At 40.8% G+C, this 23502-nt stretch overlaps 2 protein-coding genes and 2 long non-coding RNA genes across 4 annotated transcripts; all 4 read left to right on the plus strand.

Annotated features, from left to right (window-relative positions):
• Nucleotides 1-1552: 1552 nt before the first annotated feature.
• Nucleotides 1553-2254, plus strand: LOC118242150 (lymphocyte antigen 6B-like). The gene is made up of 4 exons (XM_035530921.1): nt 1553-1593; nt 1674-1726; nt 1829-1948; nt 2100-2254. The coding sequence occupies exons 2-4, from the start codon at nt 1678-1680 to the stop codon at nt 2195-2197; spliced, it is 267 nt and encodes an 88-aa protein (XP_035386814.1). The 5' UTR covers nt 1553-1593; nt 1674-1677; the 3' UTR covers nt 2198-2254.
• Nucleotides 2255-7241: 4987 nt separating this feature from the next.
• On the plus strand, nt 7242-7985 carry LOC118242155. Its single transcript, XR_004776598.1, has 4 exons — nt 7242-7316; nt 7405-7457; nt 7560-7679; nt 7831-7985. It is a non-coding gene; the product is annotated as an uncharacterized LOC118242155 (long non-coding RNA).
• Nucleotides 7986-13021: 5036 nt separating this feature from the next.
• Nucleotides 13022-13723, plus strand: LOC118242151 (lymphocyte antigen 6B-like). The gene is made up of 4 exons (XM_035530922.1): nt 13022-13062; nt 13143-13195; nt 13298-13417; nt 13569-13723. The coding sequence occupies exons 2-4, from the start codon at nt 13147-13149 to the stop codon at nt 13664-13666; spliced, it is 267 nt and encodes an 88-aa protein (XP_035386815.1). The 5' UTR covers nt 13022-13062; nt 13143-13146; the 3' UTR covers nt 13667-13723.
• A 5083-nt stretch (nt 13724-18806) lies between these two features.
• On the plus strand, nt 18807-19550 carry LOC118242156. The gene is made up of 4 exons (XR_004776599.1): nt 18807-18881; nt 18970-19022; nt 19125-19244; nt 19396-19550. It is a non-coding gene; the product is annotated as an uncharacterized LOC118242156 (long non-coding RNA).
• Nucleotides 19551-23502: the final 3952 nt, after the last annotated feature.

Consider the following 23502-nt stretch of genomic DNA (forward strand, 5'->3'; position numbering starts at 1 on the left):
ATGCATAAAGTCAATGAATCCATAGAACAATATCACTCTGAGTGCACTATTCATGCAATGATAAGATAGTAATTCAGATACATCTGGAGACGTGCATGTTGGAGGGTGGAAAAGAAAGAAATCATTGGGTGTCATCGGCATAGCAGTGGTAGGAGAGGCCATGAGAAGATAATGCATCAGCTACAGAAGGAGTAAACAAAGAGAATAGAAAAGGGGCTAATACTGAGCCCTGTGGAAACACCAGTGGAGAGTCTACATGGTTTGAATGTGGATCTTCTCCATGTTACCTGATAGGACCGTCCCTCCAGATAGGACTGAAACCATTTCCATGCAGAGCCAGTCACACCAAGGCTGGAGAGAACAGAGAGGAGAATGTGTGTCAAAGGCCTCCGAAAGGTCCAGAAAAATCAAGACATATTACAGTTTGACTGCTTTAGCAGCATGGAGTTTCTACCTCAATGCTATGAAGGCAGTTTCTGTTAAATGTGCCGGTTCGTAGCCAGACTGATTGCGAAGAGTTGTTGATGATGAAAGAGATGAAAGGAAGCAAATCTCTTGAGATTGTCTGGAACATAAGGGAGGGAACGGGATCCAGAGAACATGGAGTCGGATTTCTGAAAGTCAGGAGTTGATGAATTTGGACTGAGGAGAGAGGAGAAAAAGAAGTCAGAGCACTGGATGTAGGGGAATGAAGACTGCTCAGGAACAGAGGAAAAGGACCGGCGGATTGCTGCAACCTTCTCCTCAAAGAATCTGATGAAATCCTCAGGATTAAGAGATGAGGAAGGAGGAGGTGGGGGAGGGATAAGGAAAGAAGAAAAATAGTGAAAAGCTTGCGTGGATCAGATGCTGATGGTTCAAATTTTTGTCTGTACTAGGATGACTTTGCAGATGTTACTTCTAGTGAGAACTTGGAAAGAAGAGACTGGTATAAGATGAGATCTGATTTTAGGACTTTTCCTCCACCGCCCCTCTACAGTCCTTAGCGCTCTCTTGTGGCATCGGAGTGTTTCTGTTAGCCAGGGGGCAGGTGGGGAAGATCTTGCAGGTCAAAAAGAGAGAAGTCACAGAAGATTCATTGATGAGGAGAGTGTAGAAATGACAGTATTTGAACTGTATCCAGAGAGAGAGAGAGAGAGAGAGTCATGGTGAGGAAGGATGAAAAAAATAGTAGAAATAAGGGAAGAGGGAGTGATGGAGTGCAGATTGCGACAGAAGGAGGAGGAACAAGTTGGGGAGGTATGGATGGAAAGAGAAGAGAGAGAGAACACAAAGTGATGGTCTGAGAGGTGGAGGGGGTCGACTGCAATGACCGATGTTGTGGTGGTCTGTGTGAAAATCAGGAATGCCAAGCAAACAGGCACACTCACACTAACAAAGACAATAACGAACGGCAGGTGTGACACGACCAATTAACAATGTAGGGGCGTGGTGATCAAAAAACACAGGGAGGAGTGTAGGAGGAGGGGGCCGTCCCATGACAGGAAGACTGTTTTAAAGAGGACTTAGCGGCAGTGTGAACAGGTGCGTTGTTAAAACTTGAAGGGCAAAGTTTACATTGCTTCCTGACTACATAACGTTCCAGGTAAAGATGTATGTGTTTTCTTTTACAGGCTTGCCCTAAAAGAAAGCAGGAGAGTTTTCTTCTTTCTGATTTTATTGTTGTGCTGCAGAATAATGAGGACCATGTTTGTGGTGCTGGCTCTTGCCCTGCTGGTGATGGGTGGTGAGTGGTCCAATTCAGCTTTTAGGGAATACCTGTTTCACATGATTAGTATTGTATACAACATTGATTGCTCCTTATTGCTCCCCATTACCTGACTTGCAGGTTCTGCCCTACAATGTAACCACTGTGTACCCTTGATCCCTGGTGGCAAATGTCCAGACACCATTGAAACATGTGGATCTGCTAAAGATACCTGTGTCACTTTTAATCTGGCCAACATACGTAAGTCTCATCCAGCTTTTCATTGAATTACTTAACCAAGTTTGTCAAATCTGGAACATATTGAGCCTAGTGTTGGCACCCACACCACACAGACATGAGGAGGAGGGTGCTGTGCTGTGACACTGTTCTTTGTCTGGTTTTGTCTCCATAGTTGTCTACAAGAAATGCATCAAAATGTCTGACTGCCTTCTGCTTCAGGGCCTTCCTCTGGTCAATGTTGTATGCTGTCAGACAGACCTCTGCAATTAGTGACTCATGCTTGGAAGTAACATTCAGGGAAAAATAAAGATCTACTCATGATTCCAATGTCTGACTATTGCCTTTGATCTGCTTTCATTATTCAAAATGAGAATGTCCATTAGGAACTGGTTAGCTCCTACTGAGAAACCTGTATTTTGTGATTGCTACAAAGCAAAGTTTGTGAACAAACGGATTTGGCTTGCCAAAGCTCATTGTAACAGGAAACTCCTTCATGGTCGACTACATGTAGGCAAGGGGCAACAATACATGGTAGTAAAATAAAGGTGCTTATTTGAGACTGGGTTTTGGTAGTGTTCCCAGTTGGAGCCACTGGGTGGCGCATGATTTGTTTCGCACATTGCTTCTGTGGTTTCATTTAGTTTTATTTTCTGAAGGAGAGTCGTGCTGACTTTGACGTTGTGAAGGATTCGCATGAATTATTAGACAACATTAACATCCAGCAATGTCTTGCACAGATTAGATATGTCATTTGTTTGGTGGGAAATAATTCTTTTGTCTGTTGTTGTGATCCCTTAACCAAGTTGCTAATTTAACTAGCTAAGCTGCCTATGGGTTTTGAGGTATCGGCTGCGTTCATGTACTGGATTCACTCCCTCAAAAGGGCTGTTTTTGTAATTTGGGGAAAATTTGTATAATGGTTGGAATTTGTCCCTTTTTTGGTGAATTTTAGTTTGATGTGCGCTGTCTAGTGCAAGTAAATTGGTACATGAAGGGGATAATACTGCCTGTAACTTTGATCAGCGACACTAAGAAATGGAGCTGTTTTGATTCCTGATTTATTTCTGGAAGCAACCGTTAACTGTCGCAAGCCAGAGAGAGAAGTTGACCAATAGCAACAGCGCCACCAGCTGTTGCAGCACAATTCTGCGTTCCCTGGTGGCCTTTATTCCATCTAACACAATGCAGGGCCTCCGAAAGAAAGAGAAAGGGTTACACTGACATTTTACTTAAGGGTGATGCAGTCAAACTTTCATGTACGATAAAGTTTGCAGAAAAGGTGGGTTATGGGCCCACCTGTAGGCTCTGGTCTAAGCGAGGAGTTGGGAACATGAACTAGTACACCCACACAGATCGTTTCTGTATATGCATTTCATGGGACACTGGATGTATAATACAATAACACTAGAAAGTACAGCAACCACAGTCATGTTTGTTGTGCTATTTAGGAAAGCTTAAGCAGGGAAGGGATATATTAATAACATAAAACATAAGGGGAGTACAGAGATTCTGTGTCCTTTCAGATTGACCTGTTCTATACTTGTCACGAGACCAGAATGTGAGCTGCTTCTCAAGTGGGTCATTCTGTGGTCCAGTACAAGAGTTACCATTTTTCCAAATTCACAGGTGAACCTGTGAGTGGCTCCCTTTGAGAAAAGGTCACCCAGTCTCTTTGCTGCTGCAAATAAATTCTCAGTAGAGTTTATATGGCCTGGGCCCTCTATATCCAGCGTAGCCATCATGCACTCTACTAAGGTGGTCGTTGAAACCCTGTCACTAATGTTAGTTCCATCTACTTTTATTCTTGTCCAATGTCTCTGAAGACCTGAATCCTTCAATTCAGGTGACTGAATAGAAGTTCCAGAAAGTGAAACAACCTCCAGTCTGAAAAACTGGCTCTTGAGAAGGATCTTCTGGATGATATGGTGGAACAGGATATGTTTGTCTCTAAACGCATTAATGAAGGATCTGAAGACTGTATATTCATGATGGGATTTTTGAGCACAGATGCAATTAGACCATATACAAGCTGTTCGTCTCCTGAACCACTGTACTCGGAAAGAGGCTTAGTGAAAAACACCTTAAGATGGCTCATCAAACTACTGCAAATGCTACATGCAGTGGACCAAAAACTCACTTCAGAGACATCAGCATTTGATTTGATACTTATCTGTGTGTTAAGGTGAAAATGCTTCCGAATTCCATCAGTGACAGAACCCAACAGATGATATGCCATTGTTAAACATTCAGAGGGGGTTTGTCCACTGTCTTGCAACAAATTGGAACCTGACTTTCTGGTGTCATCAAGCAGTGAATGCTAATTTGATATGGGGTATGTCAAAAAACGATATTTGTAAAATAAACCAATTCAGTTAAGTTCATTTGTTATGTATTTCATTAGCCATCACAAGGGGGCATTGGTAGCTCAGTGGTTACAGTACTTGACTAGTAATTAGAAGGTTGGCAGTTCAAGTATGACCGTTGTCACTGTTGGGCCCCTAAATAGGCCCTTTAATTTTCACTTATTCAAGTTGTGTTCATTCAGAATTGTAAGGTTTCTTAGATAAAAACATCAGCTAAATGCCATAAACGTAAATCAGACATCTTCAATAACAAGCCCACTTTTACAGAAGTTCTATACAGCATCTGAAGAAGGAACACTGTAGCTGAAGTGAATTATTATTTAATTTAATTCAAATATGTCTGTTCTGTGCCTTTGGTGGAGACACAGGTTGCATTAGTTAGCATTTAAGTAAACTATAGTACTCTAAGGTACTAGTAAATTAGGGCTTGGTGTTGAAGGAATTTATATCTTATATGATTGTTTCATTTCAGTTTGTTTCCTATCCTGTTTTATATTACCTTGAATATATTTAAACCTAAGAATTGTGTTAAATGCTTCTGTAGTTTTTTCTCTGTGACTGTTTTCTGTGCCATCGTGCCGTGTGCACAACGTGCCTCTGTGAAGGTATGCCCAAAAGTCATGAAGTGGCAACACTCTCCCCTCTCTCTCATCTTTCTTCCTTCTTGTGTAGTTAGACAGTAGACTGATGTCTACATTCACACCCTCATGCTGAAAAACATTTGAAGATATTACACTACTGCAAACAAACAGAGAATCCGAAGAGCAATACAGTCGAATTTGTACCGTCATCCGGACGGCACACCGACATCTCTTTGGTAATGCCATTATTCTGAACCAATAGAAATATTGGCTGGAATTGGAAAAGAGGTCAGTATAAGACGTATCCTTTCGTAGATTGAGAAAATCTAAGCTTTCTCTTTAGTTTTCTTAAGCTTCAGAAGTTCATTACATGCTCTAAATTTTATTAACCAAAGGTGGACGAAAACACATTGATATTTTTGAAATTTTTAAACGAATTACAAACACATTTTATACTAAAAACAAATGCGTTAATAAAATATATTTGTAAAAATGTTAATCTATATAACTGATACATTTAATTTAATTACAACAAAAATATGTTAAGAACTTCTGAAAACTTCGCCTTACCATATATTAAATGTGACATTGGAGAAGCATGAGTGAATTGTAAGTGAGGGAAATAACTTTTAATTTAAAAAAAAAATGAAGAAAAGCGCTAGAATCACACAGCAGAGTGAAGGCATCAGCAAAAAAGTGTCTCACACCATCAATGTGAAGCACTGAACGTGGGCTCCTGTGGGGTTTATATATGTAGTGTGAAATGAGAAACAAGGGTGAATAATAATCTGCAAAACTGGACATTAAAAATGGACTGAATCAAGAGGCTTCTTTGGCCACTGACTATTGAAAGCTGGCTTTCCAGTGATATTTAATTTGATGTTCAAGCAGAAATACTTGGTTGAAAAGATGAGCCTCTCCCCAAAAACAAATTGAAAAGCCAACTAGTGACTGAATGCATAAAGTCAATGAATCCATAGAACAATATCACTCTGAGTGCACTATTCATGCAATCATCAGGCCATCAGAAGAAAATGCATCAGCTACAGAAGGAGTAAACAAAGAGAATAGAAAAGGGGCTAATACTGAGCCCTGTGGAAACACCGGTGGAGAGTCTACATGGTTTGAATGTGGATCTTCTCCATGTTACCTGATAGGACCGTCCCTCCAGATAGGACTGAAACCATTTCCATGCAGAGCCAGTCACACCAAGGCTGGAGAGAACAGAGAGGAGAATGTGTGTCAAAGGCCTCCGAAAGGTCCAGAAAAATCAAGACATATTACAGTTTGACTGCTTTAGCAGCATGAAGTTTCTACCTCAATGCTATGAAGGCAGTTTCTGTTAAATGTGCCGGTTCGTAGCCAGACTGATTGCGAAGAATTTGTTGATGATGAAAGAGATGAAAGGAAGCAAATCTCTTGAGATTGTCTGGAACATAAGGGAGGGAACGGGATCCAGAGAACATGGAGTCGGATTTCTGAAAGTCAGGAGTTGATGAATTTGGACTGAGGAGAGAGGAGAAAAAGAAGTCAGAGCACTGGATGTAGGGGAATGAAGACTGCTCAGGAACAGAGGAAAAGGACCGGCGGATTGCTGCAACCTTCTCCTCAAAGAATCTGATGAAATCCTCAGGATTAAGAGATGAGGAAGGAGGAGGTGCGGGAGGTATAAGGAAAGAAGAAAAATAGTGAAAAGCTTGCGTGGATCAGATGCTGATGGTTCAAATTTTTGTCTGTACTAGGATGACTTTGCAGATGTTACTTCTAGTGAGAACTTGGAAAGAAGAGACTGGTATAAGATGAGGTCTGATTTTAGGACTTTTCCTCCACCGCCCCTCTACAGTCCTTAGCGCTCTCCTGTGGCATCGGAGTGTTTCTGTTAGCCAGGGGGCAGGTGGGGAAGATCTTGCAGGTCGAGAAGAGAGAAGTCACAGAAGATTCATTGATGAGGAGAGTGTAGAAATGACAGTATTTGAACTGTATCCAGAGAGAGAGAGAGAGAGTCATGGTGAGGAAGGATGAAAAAAATAGTAGAAATAAGGGAAGAGGGAGTGATGGAGTGCAGATTGCGACAGAAGGAGGAGGAACAAGTTGGGGAGGTATGGATGGAAAGAGAAGAGAGAGAGAACACAAAGTGATGGTCTGAGAGGTGGAGGGGGTCGACTGCAATGACCGATGTTGTGGTGGTCTGTGTGAAAATCAGGAATACCAAGCAAACAGGCACACTCACACTAACAAGGACAATAACGAACGGCAGGTGTGACACGACCAATTAACAATGTAGGGGCGTGGTGATCAAAAAACACAGGGAGGAGTGTAGGAGGAGGGGGCCGTCCCATGACAGGAAGACTGTTTTAAAGAGGACTTAGAGGCAGTGTGAACAGGTGCGTTGTTAAAACTTGAAGGGCAAAGTCTACATTGCTTCCTGACTACATAACATTCCAGGTAAAGATGTATGTGTTTTCTTTTACAGGCTTGCCCTAAAAGAAAGCAGGAGAGTTTTCTTCTTACTGATTTTATTGTTGTGCTGCAGAATAATGAGGACCATGTTTGTGGTGCTGGCTCTTGCCCTGCTGGTGATGGGTGGTGAGTGGTCCAATTCAGCTTTTAGGGAATATCTGTTTCACATGATTAGTATTGTATACAACATTGATTGCTCCTTATTGCTCCCCATTACCTGACTTGCAGGTTCTGCCCTACAATGTAACAACTGTGTACCCTTGATCCCTGGTGGCAAATGTCCAGACACCATTGAAACATGTGGATCTGCTAAAGATACCTGTGTCACTTTTAATCTGGCCAACATACGTAAGTCTCATCCAGCTTCTCATTGAATTACTTAACCAAGTTTGTCAAATCTGGAACATATTGAGCCTAGTGTTGGCACCCACACCACACAGACATGAGGAGGAGGGTGCTGTGCTGTGACACTGTTCTTTGTCTGGTTTTGTCTCCATAGTTGTCTACAAGAAATGCATCAAAATGTCTGACTGCCTTCTGCTTCAGGGCCTTCCTCTGGTCAATGTTGTATGCTGTCAGACAGACCTCTGCAATTAGTGACTCATGCTTGGAAGTAACATTCAGGGAAAAATAAAGATCTACTCATGATTCCAATGTCTGACTATTGCCTTTGATCTGCTTTCATTATTCAAAATGAGAATGTCCATTAGGAACTGGTTAGCTCCTACTGAGAAACCTGTATTTTGTGATTGCTACAAAGCAAAGTTTGTGAACAAACGGATTTGGCTTGCCAAAGCTCATTGTAACAGGAAACTCCTTCATGGTCGACTACATGTAGGCAAGGGGCAACAATACATGGTAGTAAAATAAAGGTGCTTATTTGAGACTGGGTTTTGGTAGTGTTCCCAGTTGGAGCCACTGGGTGGCGCATGATTTGTTTCGCACATTGCTTCTGTGGTTTCATTTAGTTTTATTTTCTGAAGGAGAGTCGTGCTGACTTTGACGTTGTGAAGGATTCGCATGAATTATTAGACAACATTAACATCCAGCAATGTCTTGCACAGATTAGATATGTCATTTGTTTGGTGGGAAATAATTCTTTTGTCTGTTGTTGTGATCCCTTAACCAAGTTGCTAATTTAACTAGCTAAGCTGCCTATGGGTTTTGAGGTATCGGCTGCGTTCATGTACTGGATTCACTCCCTCAAAAGGGCTGTTTTTGTAATTTGGGGAAAATTTGTATAATGGTTGGAATTTGTCCCTTTTTTGGTGAATTTTAGTTTGATGTGCGCTGTCTAGTGCAAGTAAATTGGTACATGAAGGGGATAATACTGCCTGTAACTTTGATCAGCGACACTAAGAAATGGAGCTGTTTTGATTCCTGATTTATTTCTGGAAGCAACCGTTAACTGTCGCAAGCCAGAGAGAGAAGTTGACCAATAGCAACAGCGCCACCAGCTGTTGCAGCACAATTCTGCGTTCCCTGGTGGCCTTTATTCCATCTAACACAATGCAGGGCCTCCGAAAGAAAGAGAAAGGGTTACACTGACATTTTACTTAAGGGTGATGCAGTCAAACTTTCATGTACGATAAAGTTTGCAGAAAAGGTGGGTTATGGGCCCACCTGTAGGCTCTGGTCTAAGCGAGGAGTTGGGAACATGAACTAGTACACCCACACAGATCGTTTCTGTATATGCATTTCATGGGACACTGGATGTATAATACAATAACACTAGAAAGTACAGCAACCACAGTCATGTTTGTTGTGCTATTTAGGAAAGCTTAAGCAGGGAAGGGATATATTAATAACATAAAACATAAGGGGAGTACAGAGATTCTGTGTCCTTTCAGATTGACCTGTTCTATACTTGTCACGAGACCAGAATGTGAGCTGCTTCTCAAGTGGGTCATTCTGTGGTCCAGTACAAGAGTTACCATTTTTCCAAATTCACAGGTGAACCTGTGAGTGGCTCCCTTTGAGAAAAGGTCACCCAGTCTCTTTGCTGCTGCAAATAAATTCTCAGTAGAGTTTATATGGCCTGGGCCCTCTATATCCAGCGTAGCCATCATGCACTCTACTAAGGTGGTCGTTGAAACCCTGTCACTAATGTTAGTTCCATCTACTTTTATTCTTGTCCAATGTCTCTGAAGACCTGAATCCTTCAATTCAGGTGACTGAATAGAAGTTCCAGAAAGTGAAACAACCTCCAGTCTGAAAAACTGGCTCTTGAGAAGGATCTTCTGGATGATATGGTGGAACAGGATATGTTTGTCTCTAAACGCATTAATGAAGGATCTGAAGACTGTATATTCATGATGGGATTTTTGAGCACAGATGCAATTAGACCATATACAAGCTGTTCGTCTCCTGAACCACTGTACTCGGAAAGAGGCTTAGTGAAAAACACCTTAAGATGGCTCATCAAACTACTGCAAATGCTACATGCAGTGGACCAAAAACTCACTTCAGAGACATCAGCATTTGATTTGATACTTATCTGTGTGTTAAGGTGAAAATGCTTCCGAATTCCATCAGTGACAGAACCCAACAGATGATATGCCATTGTTAAACATTCAGAGGGGGTTTGTCCACTGTCTTGCAACAAATTGGAACCTGACTTTCTGGTGTCATCAAGCAGTGAATGCTAATTTGATATGGGGTATGTCAAAAAACTATATTTGTAAAATAAACCAATTCAGTTAAGTTCATTTGTTATGTATTTCATTAGCCATCACAAGGGGGCATTGGTAGCTCAGTGGTTACAGTACTTGACTAGTAATTAGAAGGTTGGCAGTTCAAGTATGACCGTTGTCACTGTTGGGCCCCTAAATAGGCCCTTTAATTTTCACTTATTCAAGTTGTGTTCATTCAGAATTGTAAGGTTTCTTAGATAAAAACATCAGCTAAATGCCATAAACGTAAATCAGACATCTTCAATAACAAGCCCACTTTTACAGAAGTTCTATACAGCATCTGAAGAAGGAACACTGTAGCTGAAGTGAATTATTATTTAATTTAATTCAAATATGTCTGTTCTGTGCCTTTGGTGGAGACACAGGTTGCATTAGTTAGCATTTAAGTAAACTATAGTACTCTAAGGTACTAGTAAATTAGGGCTTGGTGTTGAAGGAATTTATATCTTATATGATTGTTTCATTTCAGTTTGTTTCCTATCCTGTTTTATATTACCTTGAATATATTTAAACCTAAGAATTGTGTTAAATGCTTCTGTAGTTTTTTCTCTGTGACTGTTTTCTGTGCCATCGTGCCGTGTGCACAACGTGCCTCTGTGAAGGTATGCCCAAAAGTCATGAAGTGGCAACACTCTCCCCTCTCTCTCATCTGTCTTCCTTCTTGTGTAGTTAGACAGTAGACTGATGTCTACATTCACACCCTCATGCTGAAAAACATTTGAAGATATTACACTTCTGCAAACAAACAGAGAATCCGAAGAGCAATACAGTCGAATTTGTACCGTCATCCGGACGGCACACCGACATCTCTTTGGTAATGCCATTATTCTGAACCAATAGAAATATTGGCTGGAATTGGAAAAGAGGTCAGTATAAGACGTATCCTTTCGTAGATTGAGAAAATCTATGCTTTCTCTTTAGTTTTCTTAAGCTTCAGAAGTTCATTACATGCTCTAAATTTTATTAACCAAAGGTGGACGAAAACACATTGATATTTTTGAAATTTTTAAACGAATTACAAACACATTTTATACTAAAAACAAATGCGTTAATAAAATATATTTGTAAAAATGTTAATCTATATAACTGATACATTTAATTTAATTACAACAAAAATATGTTAAGAACTTCTGAAAACTTCGCCTTACCATATACTAAATGTGACATTGGAGAAGCATGAGTGAATTGTAAGTGAGGGAAATAACTTTTAATTTTAAAAAAAAAATGAAGAAAAGCGCTAGAATCACACAGCAGAGTGAAGGCATCAGCAGAAAAGTGTCTCACACCATCAATGTGAAGCACTGAACGTGGGCTCCTGTGGGGTTTATATATGTAGTGTGAAATGAGCAACAAGGGTGAATAATAATCTGCAAAACTGGACATTAAAAATGGACTGAATCAAGAGGCTTCTTTGGCCATTGACTATTGAAAGCTGGCTTTCCAGTGATATTTAATTTGATGTTCAAGCAGAAATACTTGGTTGAAAAGATGAGCTTCTCCCCAAAAATAAATTGAAAAGCAAACTAGTGACTGAATGCATAAAGTCAATGAATCCATAGAACAATATCACTCTGAGTGCACTATTCATGCAATCATCAGGCCATCAGAAGAAAATGCATCAGCTACAGAAGGAGTAAACAAAGAGAATAGAAAAGGGGCTAATACTGAGCCCTGTGGAAACACCAGTGGAGAGTCTACATGGTTTGAATGTGGAACTTCTCCATGTTACCTGATAGGACCGTCCCTCCAGATAGGACTGAAACCATTTCCATGCAGAGCCAGTCACACCAAGGCTGGAGAGAACAGAGAGGAGAATGTGTGTCAAAGGCCTCCGAAAGGTCCAGAAAAATCAAGACATATTACAGTTTGACTGCTTTAGCAGCATGAAGTTTCTACCTCAATGCTATGAAGGCAGTTTCTGTTAAATGTGCCGGTTCGTAGCCAGACTGATTGCGAAGAGTTGTTGATGATGAAAGAGATGAAAGGAAGCAAATCTCTTGAGATTGTCTGGAACATAAGGGAGGGAACGGGATCCAGAGAACATGGAGTCGGATTTCTGAAAGTCAGGAGTTGATGAATTTGGACTGAGGAGAGAGGAGAAAAAGAAGTCAGAGCACTGGATGTAGGGGAATGAAGACTGCTCAGGAACAGAGGAAAAGGACCAGTGGATTGCTGCAACCTTCTCCTCAAAGAATCTGATGAAATCCTCAGGATTAAGAGATGAGGAAGGAGGAGGTGCGGGAGGTATAAGGAAAGAAGAAAAATAGTGAAAAGCTTGCGTGGATCAGATGCTGATGGTTCAAATTTTTGTCTGTACTAGGATGACTTTGCAGATGTTACTTCTAGTGAGAACTTGGAAAGAAGAGACTGGTATAAGATGAGATCTGATTTTAGGACTTTTCCTCCACCGCCCCTCTACAGTCCTTAGCGCTCTCTTGTGGCATCGGAGTGTTTCTGTTAGCCAGGGGGCAGGTGGGGAAGATCTTGCAGGTCGAGAAAGAGAGAAGTCACAGAAGATTCATTGATGAGGAGAGTGTAGAAATGACAGTATTTGAACTGTATCCAGAGAGAGAGAGAGAGAGAGAGTCATGGTGAGGAAGGATGAAAAAAATAGTAGAAATAAGGGAAGAGGGAGTGATGGAGTGCAGATTGCGACAGAAGGAGGAGGAACAAGATGGGGAGGTATGGATGGAAAGAGAAGAGAGAGAGAGAACACAAAGTGATGGTCTGAGAGGTGGAGGGGGTCGACTGCAATGACCGATGTTGTGGTGGTCTGTGTGAAAATCAGGAATGCCAAGCAAACAGGCACACTCACACTAACAAAGACAATAACGAACGGCAGGTGTGACACGACCAATTAACAATGTAGGGGCGTGGTGATCAAAAAACACAGGGAGGAGTGTAGGAGGAGGGGGCCGTCCCATGACAGGAAGACTGTTTTAAAGAGGACTTAGCGGCAGTGTGAACAGGTGCGTTGTTAAAACTTGAAGGGCAAAGTCTACATTGCTTCCTGACTACATAACGTTCCAGGTAAAGATGTATGTGTTTTCTTTTACAGGCTTGCCCTAAAAGAAAGCAGGAGAGTTTTCTTCTTACTGATTTTATTGTTGTGCTGCAGAATAATGAGGACCATGTTTGTGGTGCTGGCTCTTGCCCTGCTGGTGATGGGTGGTGAGTGGTCCAATTCAGCTTTTAGGGAATACCTGTTTCACATGATTAGTATTGTATACAACATTGATTGCTCCTTATTGCTCCCCATTACCTGACTTGCAGGTTCTGCCCTACAATGTAACAACTGTGTACCCTTGATCCCTGGTGGCAAATGTCCAGACACCATCGAAACATGTGGATCTGCTAAAGATACCTGTGTCACTTTTAATCTGGCCAACATACGTAAGTCTCATCCAGCTTCTCATTGAATTACTTAACCAAGTTTGTCAAATCTGGAACATATTGAGCCTAGTGTTGGCACCCACACCACACAGACATGAGGAGGAGGGTGCTGTGCTGTGACACTGTTCTTTGTCTGGTTTTGTCTCCATAGTTGTCTACAAGAAATGCATCAAAATGTCTGACTGCCTTCTGCTTCAGGGCCTTCCTCTGGTCAATGTTGTATGCTGTCAGACAGACCTCTGCAATTAGTGACTCATGCTTGGAAGTAACATTCAGGGAAAAATAAAGATCTACTCATGATTCCAATGTCTGACTATTGCCTTTGATCTGCTTTCATTATTCAAAATGAGAATGTCCATTAGGAACTGGTTAGCTCCTACTGAGAAACCTGTATTTTGTGATTGCTACAAAGCAAAGTTTGTGAACAAACGGATTTGGCTTGCCAAAGCTCATTGTAACAGGAAACTCCTTCATGGTCGACTACATGTAGGCAAGGGGCAACAATACATGGTAGTAAAATAAAGGTGCTTATTTGAGACTGGGTTTTGGTAGTGTTCCCAGTTGGAGCCACTGGGTGGCGCATGATTTGTTTCGCACATTGCTTCTGTGGTTTCATTTAGTTTTATTTTCTGAAGGAGAGTCGTGCTGACTTTGACGTTGTGAAGGATTCGCATGAATTATTAGACAACATTAACATCCAGCAATGTCTTGCACAGATTAGATATGTCATTTGTTTGGTGGGAAATAATTCTTTTGTCTGTTGTTGTGATCCCTTAACCAAGTTGCTAATTTAACTAGCTAAGCTGCCTATGGGTTTTGAGGTATCGGCTGCGTTCATGTACTGGATTCACTCCCTCAAAAGGGCTGTTTTTGTAATTTGGGGAAAATTTGTATAATGGTTGGAATTTGTCCCTTTTTTGGTGAATTTTAGTTTGATGTGCGCTGTCTAGTGCAAGTAAATTGGTACATGAAGGGGATAATACTGCCTGTAACTTTGATCAGCGACACTAAGAAATGGAGCTGTTTTGATTCCTGATTTATTTCTGGAAGCAACCGTTAACTGTCGCAAGCCAGAGAGAGAAGTTGACCAATAGCAACAGCGCCACCAGCTGTTGCAGCACAATTCTGCGTTCCCTGGTGGCCTTTATTCCATCTAACACAATGCAGGGCCTCCGAAAGAAAGAGAAAGGGTTACACTGACATTTTACTTAAGGGTGATGCAGTCAAACTTTCATGTACGATAAAGTTTGCAGAAAAGGTGGGTTATGGGCCCACCTGTAGGCTCTGGTCTAAGCGAGGAGTTGGGAACATGAACTAGTACACCCACACAGATCGTTTCTGTATATGCATTTCATGGGACACTGGATGTATAATACAATAACACTAGAAAGTACAGCAACCACAGTCATGTTTGTTGTGCTATTTAGGAAAGCTTAAGCAGGGAAGGGATATATTAATAACATAAAACATAAGGGGAGTACAGAGATTCTGTGTCCTTTCAGATTGACCTGTTCTATACTTGTCACGAGACCAGAATGTGAGCTGCTTCTCAAGTGGGTCATTCTGTGGTCCAGTACAAGAGTTACCATTTTTCCAAATTCACAGGTGAACCTGTGAGTGGCTCCCTTTGAGAAAAGGTCACCCAGTCTCTTTGCTGCTGCAAATAAATTCTCAGTAGAGTTTATATGGCCTGGGCCCTCTATATCCAGCGTAGCCATCATGCACTCTACTAAGGTGGTCGTTGAAACCCTGTCACTAATGTTAGTTCCATCTACTTTTATTCTTGTCCAATGTCTCTGAAGACCTGAATCCTTCAATTCAGGTGACTGAATAGAAGTTCCAGAAAGTGAAACAACCTCCAGTCTGAAAAACTGGCTCTTGAGAAGGATCTTCTGGATGATATGGTGGAACAGGATATGTTTGTCTCTAAACGCATTAATGAAGGATCTGAAGACTGTATATTCATGATGGGATTTTTGAGCACAGATGCAATTAGACCATATACAAGCTGTTCGTCTCCTGAACCACTGTACTCGGAAAGAGGCTTAGTGAAAAACACCTTAAGATGGCTCATCAAACTACTGCAAATGCTACATGCAGTGGACCAAAAACTCACTTCAGAGACATCAGCATTTGATTTGATACTTATCTGTGTGTTAAGGTGAAAATGCTTCCGAATTCCATCAGTGACAGAACCCAACAGATGATATGCCATTGTTAAACATTCAGAGGGGGTTTGTCCACTGTCTTGCAACAAATTGGAACCTGACTTTCTGGTGTCATCAAGCAGTGAATGCTAATTTGATATGGGGTATGTCAAAAAACTATATTTGTAAAATAAACCAATTCAGTTAAGTTCATTTGTTATGTATTTCATTAGCCATCACAAGGGGGCATTGGTAGCTCAGTGGTTACAGTACTTGACTAGTAATTAGAAGGTTGGCAGTTCAAGTATGACCGTTGTCACTGTTGGGCCCCTAAATAGGCCCTTTAATTTTCACTTATTCAAGTTGTGTTCATTCAGAATTGTAAGGTTTCTTAGATAAAAACATCAGCTAAATGCCATAAACGTAAATCAGACATCTTCAATAACAAGCCCACTTTTACAGAAGTTCTATACAGCATCTGAAGAAGGAACACTGTAGCTGAAGTGAATTATTATTTAATTTAATTCAAATATGTCTGTTCTGTGCCTTTGGTGGAGACACAGGTTGCATTAGTTAGCATTTAAGTAAACTATAGTACTCTAAGGTACTAGTAAATTAGGGCTTGGTGTTGAAGGAATTTATATCTTATATGATTGTTTCATTTCAGTTTGTTTCCAATCCTGTTTTATATTACCTTGAATATATTTAAACCTAAGAATTGTGTTAAATGCTTCTGTAGTTTTTTCTCTGTGACTGTTTTCTGTGCCATCGTGCCGTGTGCACAACGTGCCTCTGTGAAGGTATGCCCAAAAGTCATGAAGTGGCAACACTCTCCCCTCTCTCTCATCTGTCTTCCTTCTTGTGTAGTTAGACAGTAGACTGATGTCTACATTCACACCCTCATGCTGAAAAACATTTGAAGATATTACACTACTGCAAACAAACAGAGAATCCGAAGAGCAATACAGTCGAATTTGTACCGTCATCCGGACGGCACACCGACATCTCTTTGGTAATGCCATTATTCTGAACCAATAGAAATATTGGCTGGAATTGGAAAAGAGGTCAGTATAAGACGTATCCTTTCGTAGATTGAGAAAATCTATGCTTTCTCTTTAGTTTTCTTAAGCTTCAGAAGTTCATTACATGCTCTAAATTTTATTAACCAAAGGTGGACGAAAACACATTGATATTTTTGAAATTTTTAAACGAATTACAAACACATTTTATACTAAAAACAAATGCGTTAATAAAATATATTTGTAAAAATGTTAATCTATATAACTGATACATTTAATTTAATTACAACAAAAATATGTTAAGAACTTCTGAAAACTTCGCCTTACCATATACTAAATGTGACATTGGAGAAGCATGAGTGAATTGTAAGTGAGGGAAATAACTTTTAATTTAAAAAAAAAAAATGAAGAAAAGCGCTAGAATCACACAGCAGAGTGAAGGCATCAGCAGAAAAGTGTCTCACACCATCAATGTGAAGCACTGAACGTGGGCTCCTGTGGGGTTTATATATGTAGTGTGAAATGAGAAACAAGGGTGAATAATAATCTGCAAAACTGGACATTAAAAATGGACTGAATCAAGAGGCTTCTTTGGCCATTGACTATTGAAAGCTGGCTTTCCAGTGATATTTAATTTGATGTTCAAGCAGAAATACTTGGTTGAAAAGATGAGCTTCTCCCCAAAAATAAATTGAAAAGCAAACTAGTGACTGAATGCATAAAGTCAATGAATCCATAGAACAATATCACTCTGAGTGCACTATTCATGCAATGATAAGATATTAATTCAGATACATCTGGAGACGTGCATGTTGGAGGGTGGAAAAGAAAGAAATCATTGGGTGTCATCGGCATAGCAGTGGTAGGAGAGGCCATGAGAAGATAATGCATCAGCTACAGAAGGAGTGAACAAAGAGAATAGAAAAGGGGCTAATACTGAGCCCTGTGGAAACACCAGTGGAGAGTCTACATGGTTTGAATGTGGAACTTCTCCATGTTACCTGATAGGACCGTCCCTCCAGATAGGACTGAAACCATTTCCATGCAGAGCCAGTCACACCAAGGCTGGAGAGAACAGAGAGGAGAATGTGTGTCAAAGGCCTCCGAAAGGTCCAGAAAAATCAAGACATATTACAGTTTGACTGCTTTAGCAGCATGAAGTTTCTACCTCAATGCTATGAAGGCAGTTTCTGTTAAATGTGCCGGTTCGTAGCCAGACTGATTGCGAAGAGTTGTTGATGATGAAAGAGATGAAAGGAAGCAAATCTCTTGAGATTGTCTGGAACATAAGGGAGGGAACGGGATCCAGAGAACATGGAGTCGGATTTCTGAAAGTCAGGAGTTGATGAATTTGGACTGAGGAGAGAGGAGAAAAAGAAGTCAGAGCACTGGATGTAGGGGAATGAAGACTGCTCAGGAACAGAGGAAAAGGACCGGCGGATTGCTGCAACCTTCTCCTCAAAGAATCTGATGAAATCCTCAGGATTAAGAGATGAGGAAGGAGGAGGTGCGGGAGGTATAAGGAAAGAAGAAAAATAGTGAAAAGCTTGCGTGGATCAGATGCTGATGGTTCAAATTTTTGTCTGTACTAGGATGACTTTGCAGATGTTACTTCTAGTGAGAACTTGGAAAGAAGAGACTGGTATAAGATGAGGTCTGATTTTAGGACTTTTCCTCCACCGCCCCTCTACAGTCCTTAGCGCTCTCTTGTGGCATCGGAGTGTTTCTGTTAGCCAGGGGGCAGGTGGGGAAGATCTTGCAGGTCGAGAAAGAGAGAAGTCACAGAAGATTCATTGATGAGGAGAGTGTAGAAATGACAGTATTTGAACTGTATCCAGAGAGAGAGAGAGAGAGAGTCATGGTGAGGAAGGATGAAAAAAATAGTAGAAATAAGGGAAGAGGGAGTGATGGAGTGCAGATTGCGACAGAAGGAGGAGGAACAAGTTGGGGAGGTATGGATGGAAAGAGAAGAGAGAGAGAACACAAAGTGATGGTCTGAGAGGTGGAGGGGGTCGACTGCAATGACCGATGTTGTGGTGGTCTGTGTGAAAATCAGGAATACCAAGCAAACAGGCACACTCACACTAACAAGGACAATAACGAACGGCAGGTGTGACACGACCAATTAACAATGTAGGGGCGTGGTGATCAAAAAACACAGGGAGGAGTGTAGGAGGAGGGGGCCGTCCCATGACAGGAAGACTGTTTTAAAGAGGACTTAGAGGCAGTGTGAACAGGTGCGTTGTTAAAACTTGAAGGGCAAAGTCTACATTGCTTCCTGACTACATAACATTCCAGGTAAAGATGTATGTGTTTTCTTTTACAGGCTTGCCCTAAAAGAAAGCAGGAGAGTTTTCTTCTTACTGATTTTATTGTTGTGCTGCAGAATAATGAGGACCATGTTTGTGGTGCTGGCTCTTGCCCTGCTGGTGATGGGTGGTGAGTGGTCCAATTCAGCTTTTAGGGAATACCTGTTTCACATGATTAGTATTGTATACAACATTGATTGCTCCTTATTGCTCCCCATTACCTGACTTGCAGGTTCTGCCCTACAATGTAACAACTGTGTACCCTTGATCCCTGGTGGCAAATGTCCAGACACCATTGAAACATGTGGATCTGCTAAAGATACCTGTGTCACTTTTAATCTGGCCAACATACGTAAGTCTCATCCAGCTTCTCATTGAATTACTTAACCAAGTTTGTCAAATCTGGAACATATTGAGCCTAGTGTTGGCACCCACACCACACAGACATGAGGAGGAGGGTGCTGTGCTGTGACACTGTTCTTTGTCTGGTTTTGTCTCCATAGTTGTCTACAAGAAATGCATCAAAATGTCTGACTGCCTTCTGCTTCAGGGCCTTCCTCTGGTCAATGTTGTATGCTGTCAGACAGACCTCTGCAATTAGTGACTCATGCTTGGAAGTAACATTCAGGGAAAAATAAAGATCTACTCATGATTCCAATGTCTGACTATTGCCTTTGATCTGCTTTCATTATTCAAAATGAGAATGTCCATTAGGAACTGGTTAGCTCCTACTGAGAAACCTGTATTTTGTGATTGCTACAAAGCAAAGTTTGTGAACAAACGGATTTGGCTTGCCAAAGCTCATTGTAACAGGAAACTCCTTCATGGTCGACTACATGTAGGCAAGGGGCAACAATACATGGTAGTAAAATAAAGGTGCTTATTTGAGACTGGGTTTTGGTAGTGTTCCCAGTTGGAGCCACTGGGTGGCGCATGATTTGTTTCGCACATTGCTTCTGTGGTTTCATTTAGTTTTATTTTCTGAAGGAGAGTCGTGCTGACTTTGACGTTGTGAAGGATTCGCATGAATTATTAGACAACATTAACATCCAGCAATGTCTTGCACAGATTAGATATGTCATTTGTTTGGTGGGAAATAATTCTTTTGTCTGTTGTTGTGATCCCTTAACCAAGTTGCTAATTTAACTAGCTAAGCTGCCTATGGGTTTTGAGGTATCGGCTGCGTTCATGTACTGGATTCACTCCCTCAAAAGGGCTGTTTTTGTAATTTGGGGAAAATTTGTATAATGGTTGGAATTTGTCCCTTTTTTGGTGAATTTTAGTTTGATGTGCGCTGTCTAGTGCAAGTAAATTGGTACATGAAGGGGATAATACTGCCTGTAACTTTGATCAGCGACACTAAGAAATGGAGCTGTTTTGATTCCTGATTTATTTCTGGAAGCAACCGTTAACTGTCGCAAGCCAGAGAGAGAAGTTGACCAATAGCAACAGCGCCACCAGCTGTTGCAGCACAATTCTGCGTTCCCTGGTGGCCTTTATTCCATCTAACACAATGCAGGGCCTCCGAAAGAAAGAGAAAGGGTTACACTGACATTTTACTTAAGGGTGATGCAGTCAAACTTTCATGTACGATAAAGTTTGCAGAAAAGGTGGGTTATGGGCCCACCTGTAGGCTCTGGTCTAAGCGAGGAGTTGGGAACATGAACTAGTACACCCACACAGATCGTTTCTGTATATGCATTTCATGGGACACTGGATGTATAATACAATAACACTAGAAAGTACAGCAACCACAGTCATGTTTGTTGTGCTATTTAGGAAAGCTTAAGCAGGGAAGGGATATATTAATAACATAAAACATAAGGGGAGTACAGAGATTCTGTGTCCTTTCAGATTGACCTGTTCTATACTTGTCACGAGACCAGAATGTGAGCTGCTTCTCAAGTGGGTCATTCTGTGGTCCAGTACAAGAGTTACCATTTTTCCAAATTCACAGGTGAACCTGTGAGTGGCTCCCTTTGAGAAAAGGTCACCCAGTCTCTTTGCTGCTGCAAATAAATTCTCAGTAGAGTTTATATGGCCTGGGCCCTCTATATCCAGCGTAGCCATCATGCACTCTACTAAGGTGGTCGTTGAAACCCTGTCACTAATGTTAGTTCCATCTACTTTTATTCTTGTCCAATGTCTCTGAAGACCTGAATCCTTCAATTCAGGTGACTGAATAGAAGTTCCAGAAAGTGAAACAACCTCCAGTCTGAAAAACTGGCTCTTGAGAAGGATCTTCTGGATGATATGGTGGAACAGGATATGTTTGTCTCTAAACGCATTAATGAAGGATCTGAAGACTGTATATTCATGATGGGATTTTTGAGCACAGATGCAATTAGACCATATACAAGCTGTTCGTCTCCTGAACCACTGTACTCGGAAAGAGGCTTAGTGAAAAACACCTTAAGATGGCTCATCAAACTACTGCAAATGCTACATGCAGTGGACCAAAAACTCACTTCAGAGACATCAGCATTTGATTTGATACTTATCTGTGTGCTAAGGTGAAAATGCTTCCGAATTCCATCAGTGACAGAACCCAACAGATGATATGCCATTGTTAAACATTCAGAGGGGGTTTGTCCACTGTCTTGCAACAAATTGGAACCTGACTTTCTGGTTTCATCAAGCAGTGAATGCTAATTTGATATGGGGTATGTCAAAAAACTATATTTGTAAAATAAACCAATTCAGTTAAGTTCATTTGTTATGTATTTCATTAGCCATCACAAGGGGGCATTGGTAGCTCAGTGGTTACAGTACTTGACTAGTAATTAGAAGGTTGGCAGTTCAAGTATGACCGTTGTCACTGTTGGGCCCCTAAATAGGCCCTTTAATTTTCACTTATTCAAGTTGTGTTCATTCAGAATTGTAAGGTTTCTTAGATAAAAACATCAGCTAAATGCCATAAACGTAAATCAGACATCTTCAATAACAAGCCCACTTTTACAGAAGTTCTATACAGCATCTGAAGAAGGAACACTGTAGCTGAAGTGAATTATTATTTAATTTAATTCAAATATGTCTGTTCTGTGCCTTTGGTGGAGACACAGGTTGCATTAGTTAGCATTTAAGTAAACTATAGTACTCTAAGGTACTAGTAAATTAGGGCTTGGTGTTGAAGGAATTTATATCTTATATGATTGTTTCATTTCAGTTTGTTTCCTATCCTGTTTTATATTACCTTGAATATATTTAAACCTAAGAATTGTGTTAAATGCTTCTGTAGTTTTTTCTCTGTGACTGTTTTCTGTGCCATCGTGCCGTGTGCACAACGTGCCTCTGTGAAGGTATGCCCAAAAGTCATGAAGTGGCAACACTCTCCCCTCTCTCTCATCTTTCTTCCTTCTTGTGTAGTTAGACAGTAGACTGATGTCTACATTCACACCCTCATGCTGAAAAACATTTGAAGATATTACACTACTGCAAACAAACAGAGAATCCGAAGAGCAATACAGTCGAATTTGTACCGTCATCCGGACGGCACACCGACATCTCTTGGTAATGCCATTATTCTGAACCAATAGAAATATTGGCTGGAATTGGAAAAGAGGTCAGTATAAGACGTATCCTTTCGTAGATTGAGAAAATCTATGCTTTCTCTTTAGTTTTCTTAAGCTTCAGAAGTTCATTACATGCTCTAAATTTTATTAACCAAAGGTGGACGAAAACACATTGATATTTTTGAAATTTTTAAACGAATTACAAACACATTTTATACTAAAAACAAATGCGTTAATAAAATATATTTGTAAAAATGTTAATCTATATAACTGATACATTTAATTTAATTACAACAAAAATATGTTAAGAACTTCTGAAAACTTCGCCTTACCATATATTAAATGTGACATTGGAGAAGCATGAGTGAATTGTAAGTGAGGGAAATAACTTTTAATTTAAAAAAAAAATGAAGAAAAGCGCTAGAATCACACAGCAGAGTGAAGGCATCAGCAAAAAAGTGTCTCACACCATCAATGTGAAGCACTGAACGTGGGCTCCTGTGGGGTTTATATATGTAGTGTGAAATGAGAAACAAGGGTGAATAATAATCTGCAAAACTGGACATTAAAAATGGACTGAATCAAGAGGCTTCTTTGGCCACTGACTATTGAAAGCTGGCTTTCCAGTGATATTTAATTTGATGTTCAAGCAGAAATACTTGGTTGAAAAGATGAGCCTCTCCCCAAAAACAAATTGAAAAGCCAACTAGTGACTGAATGCATAAAGTCAATGAATCCATAGAACAATATCACTCTGAGTGCACTATTCATGCAATGATAAGATATTAATTCAGATACATCTGGAGACGTGCATGTTGGAGGGTGGAAAAGAAAGAAATCATTGGGTGTCATCGGCATAGCAGTGGTAGGAGAGGCCATGAGAAGATAATGCATCAGCTACAGAAGGAGTAAACAAAGAGAATAGAAAAGGGGCTAATACTGAGCCCTGTGGAAACACCAGTGGAGAGTCTACATGGTTTGAATGTGGATCTTCTCCATGTTACCTGATAGGACCGTCCCTCCAGATAGGACTGAAACCATTTCCATGCAGAGCCAGTCACACCAAGGCTGGAGAGAACAGAGAGGAGAATGTGTGTC

The sequence above is a fragment of the Electrophorus electricus genome, chromosome 10, assembly GCF_013358815.1.
Source record: "Electrophorus electricus isolate fEleEle1 chromosome 10, fEleEle1.pri, whole genome shotgun sequence".
NCBI classification, from domain to species: domain Eukaryota; kingdom Metazoa; phylum Chordata; class Actinopteri; order Gymnotiformes; family Gymnotidae; genus Electrophorus; species Electrophorus electricus.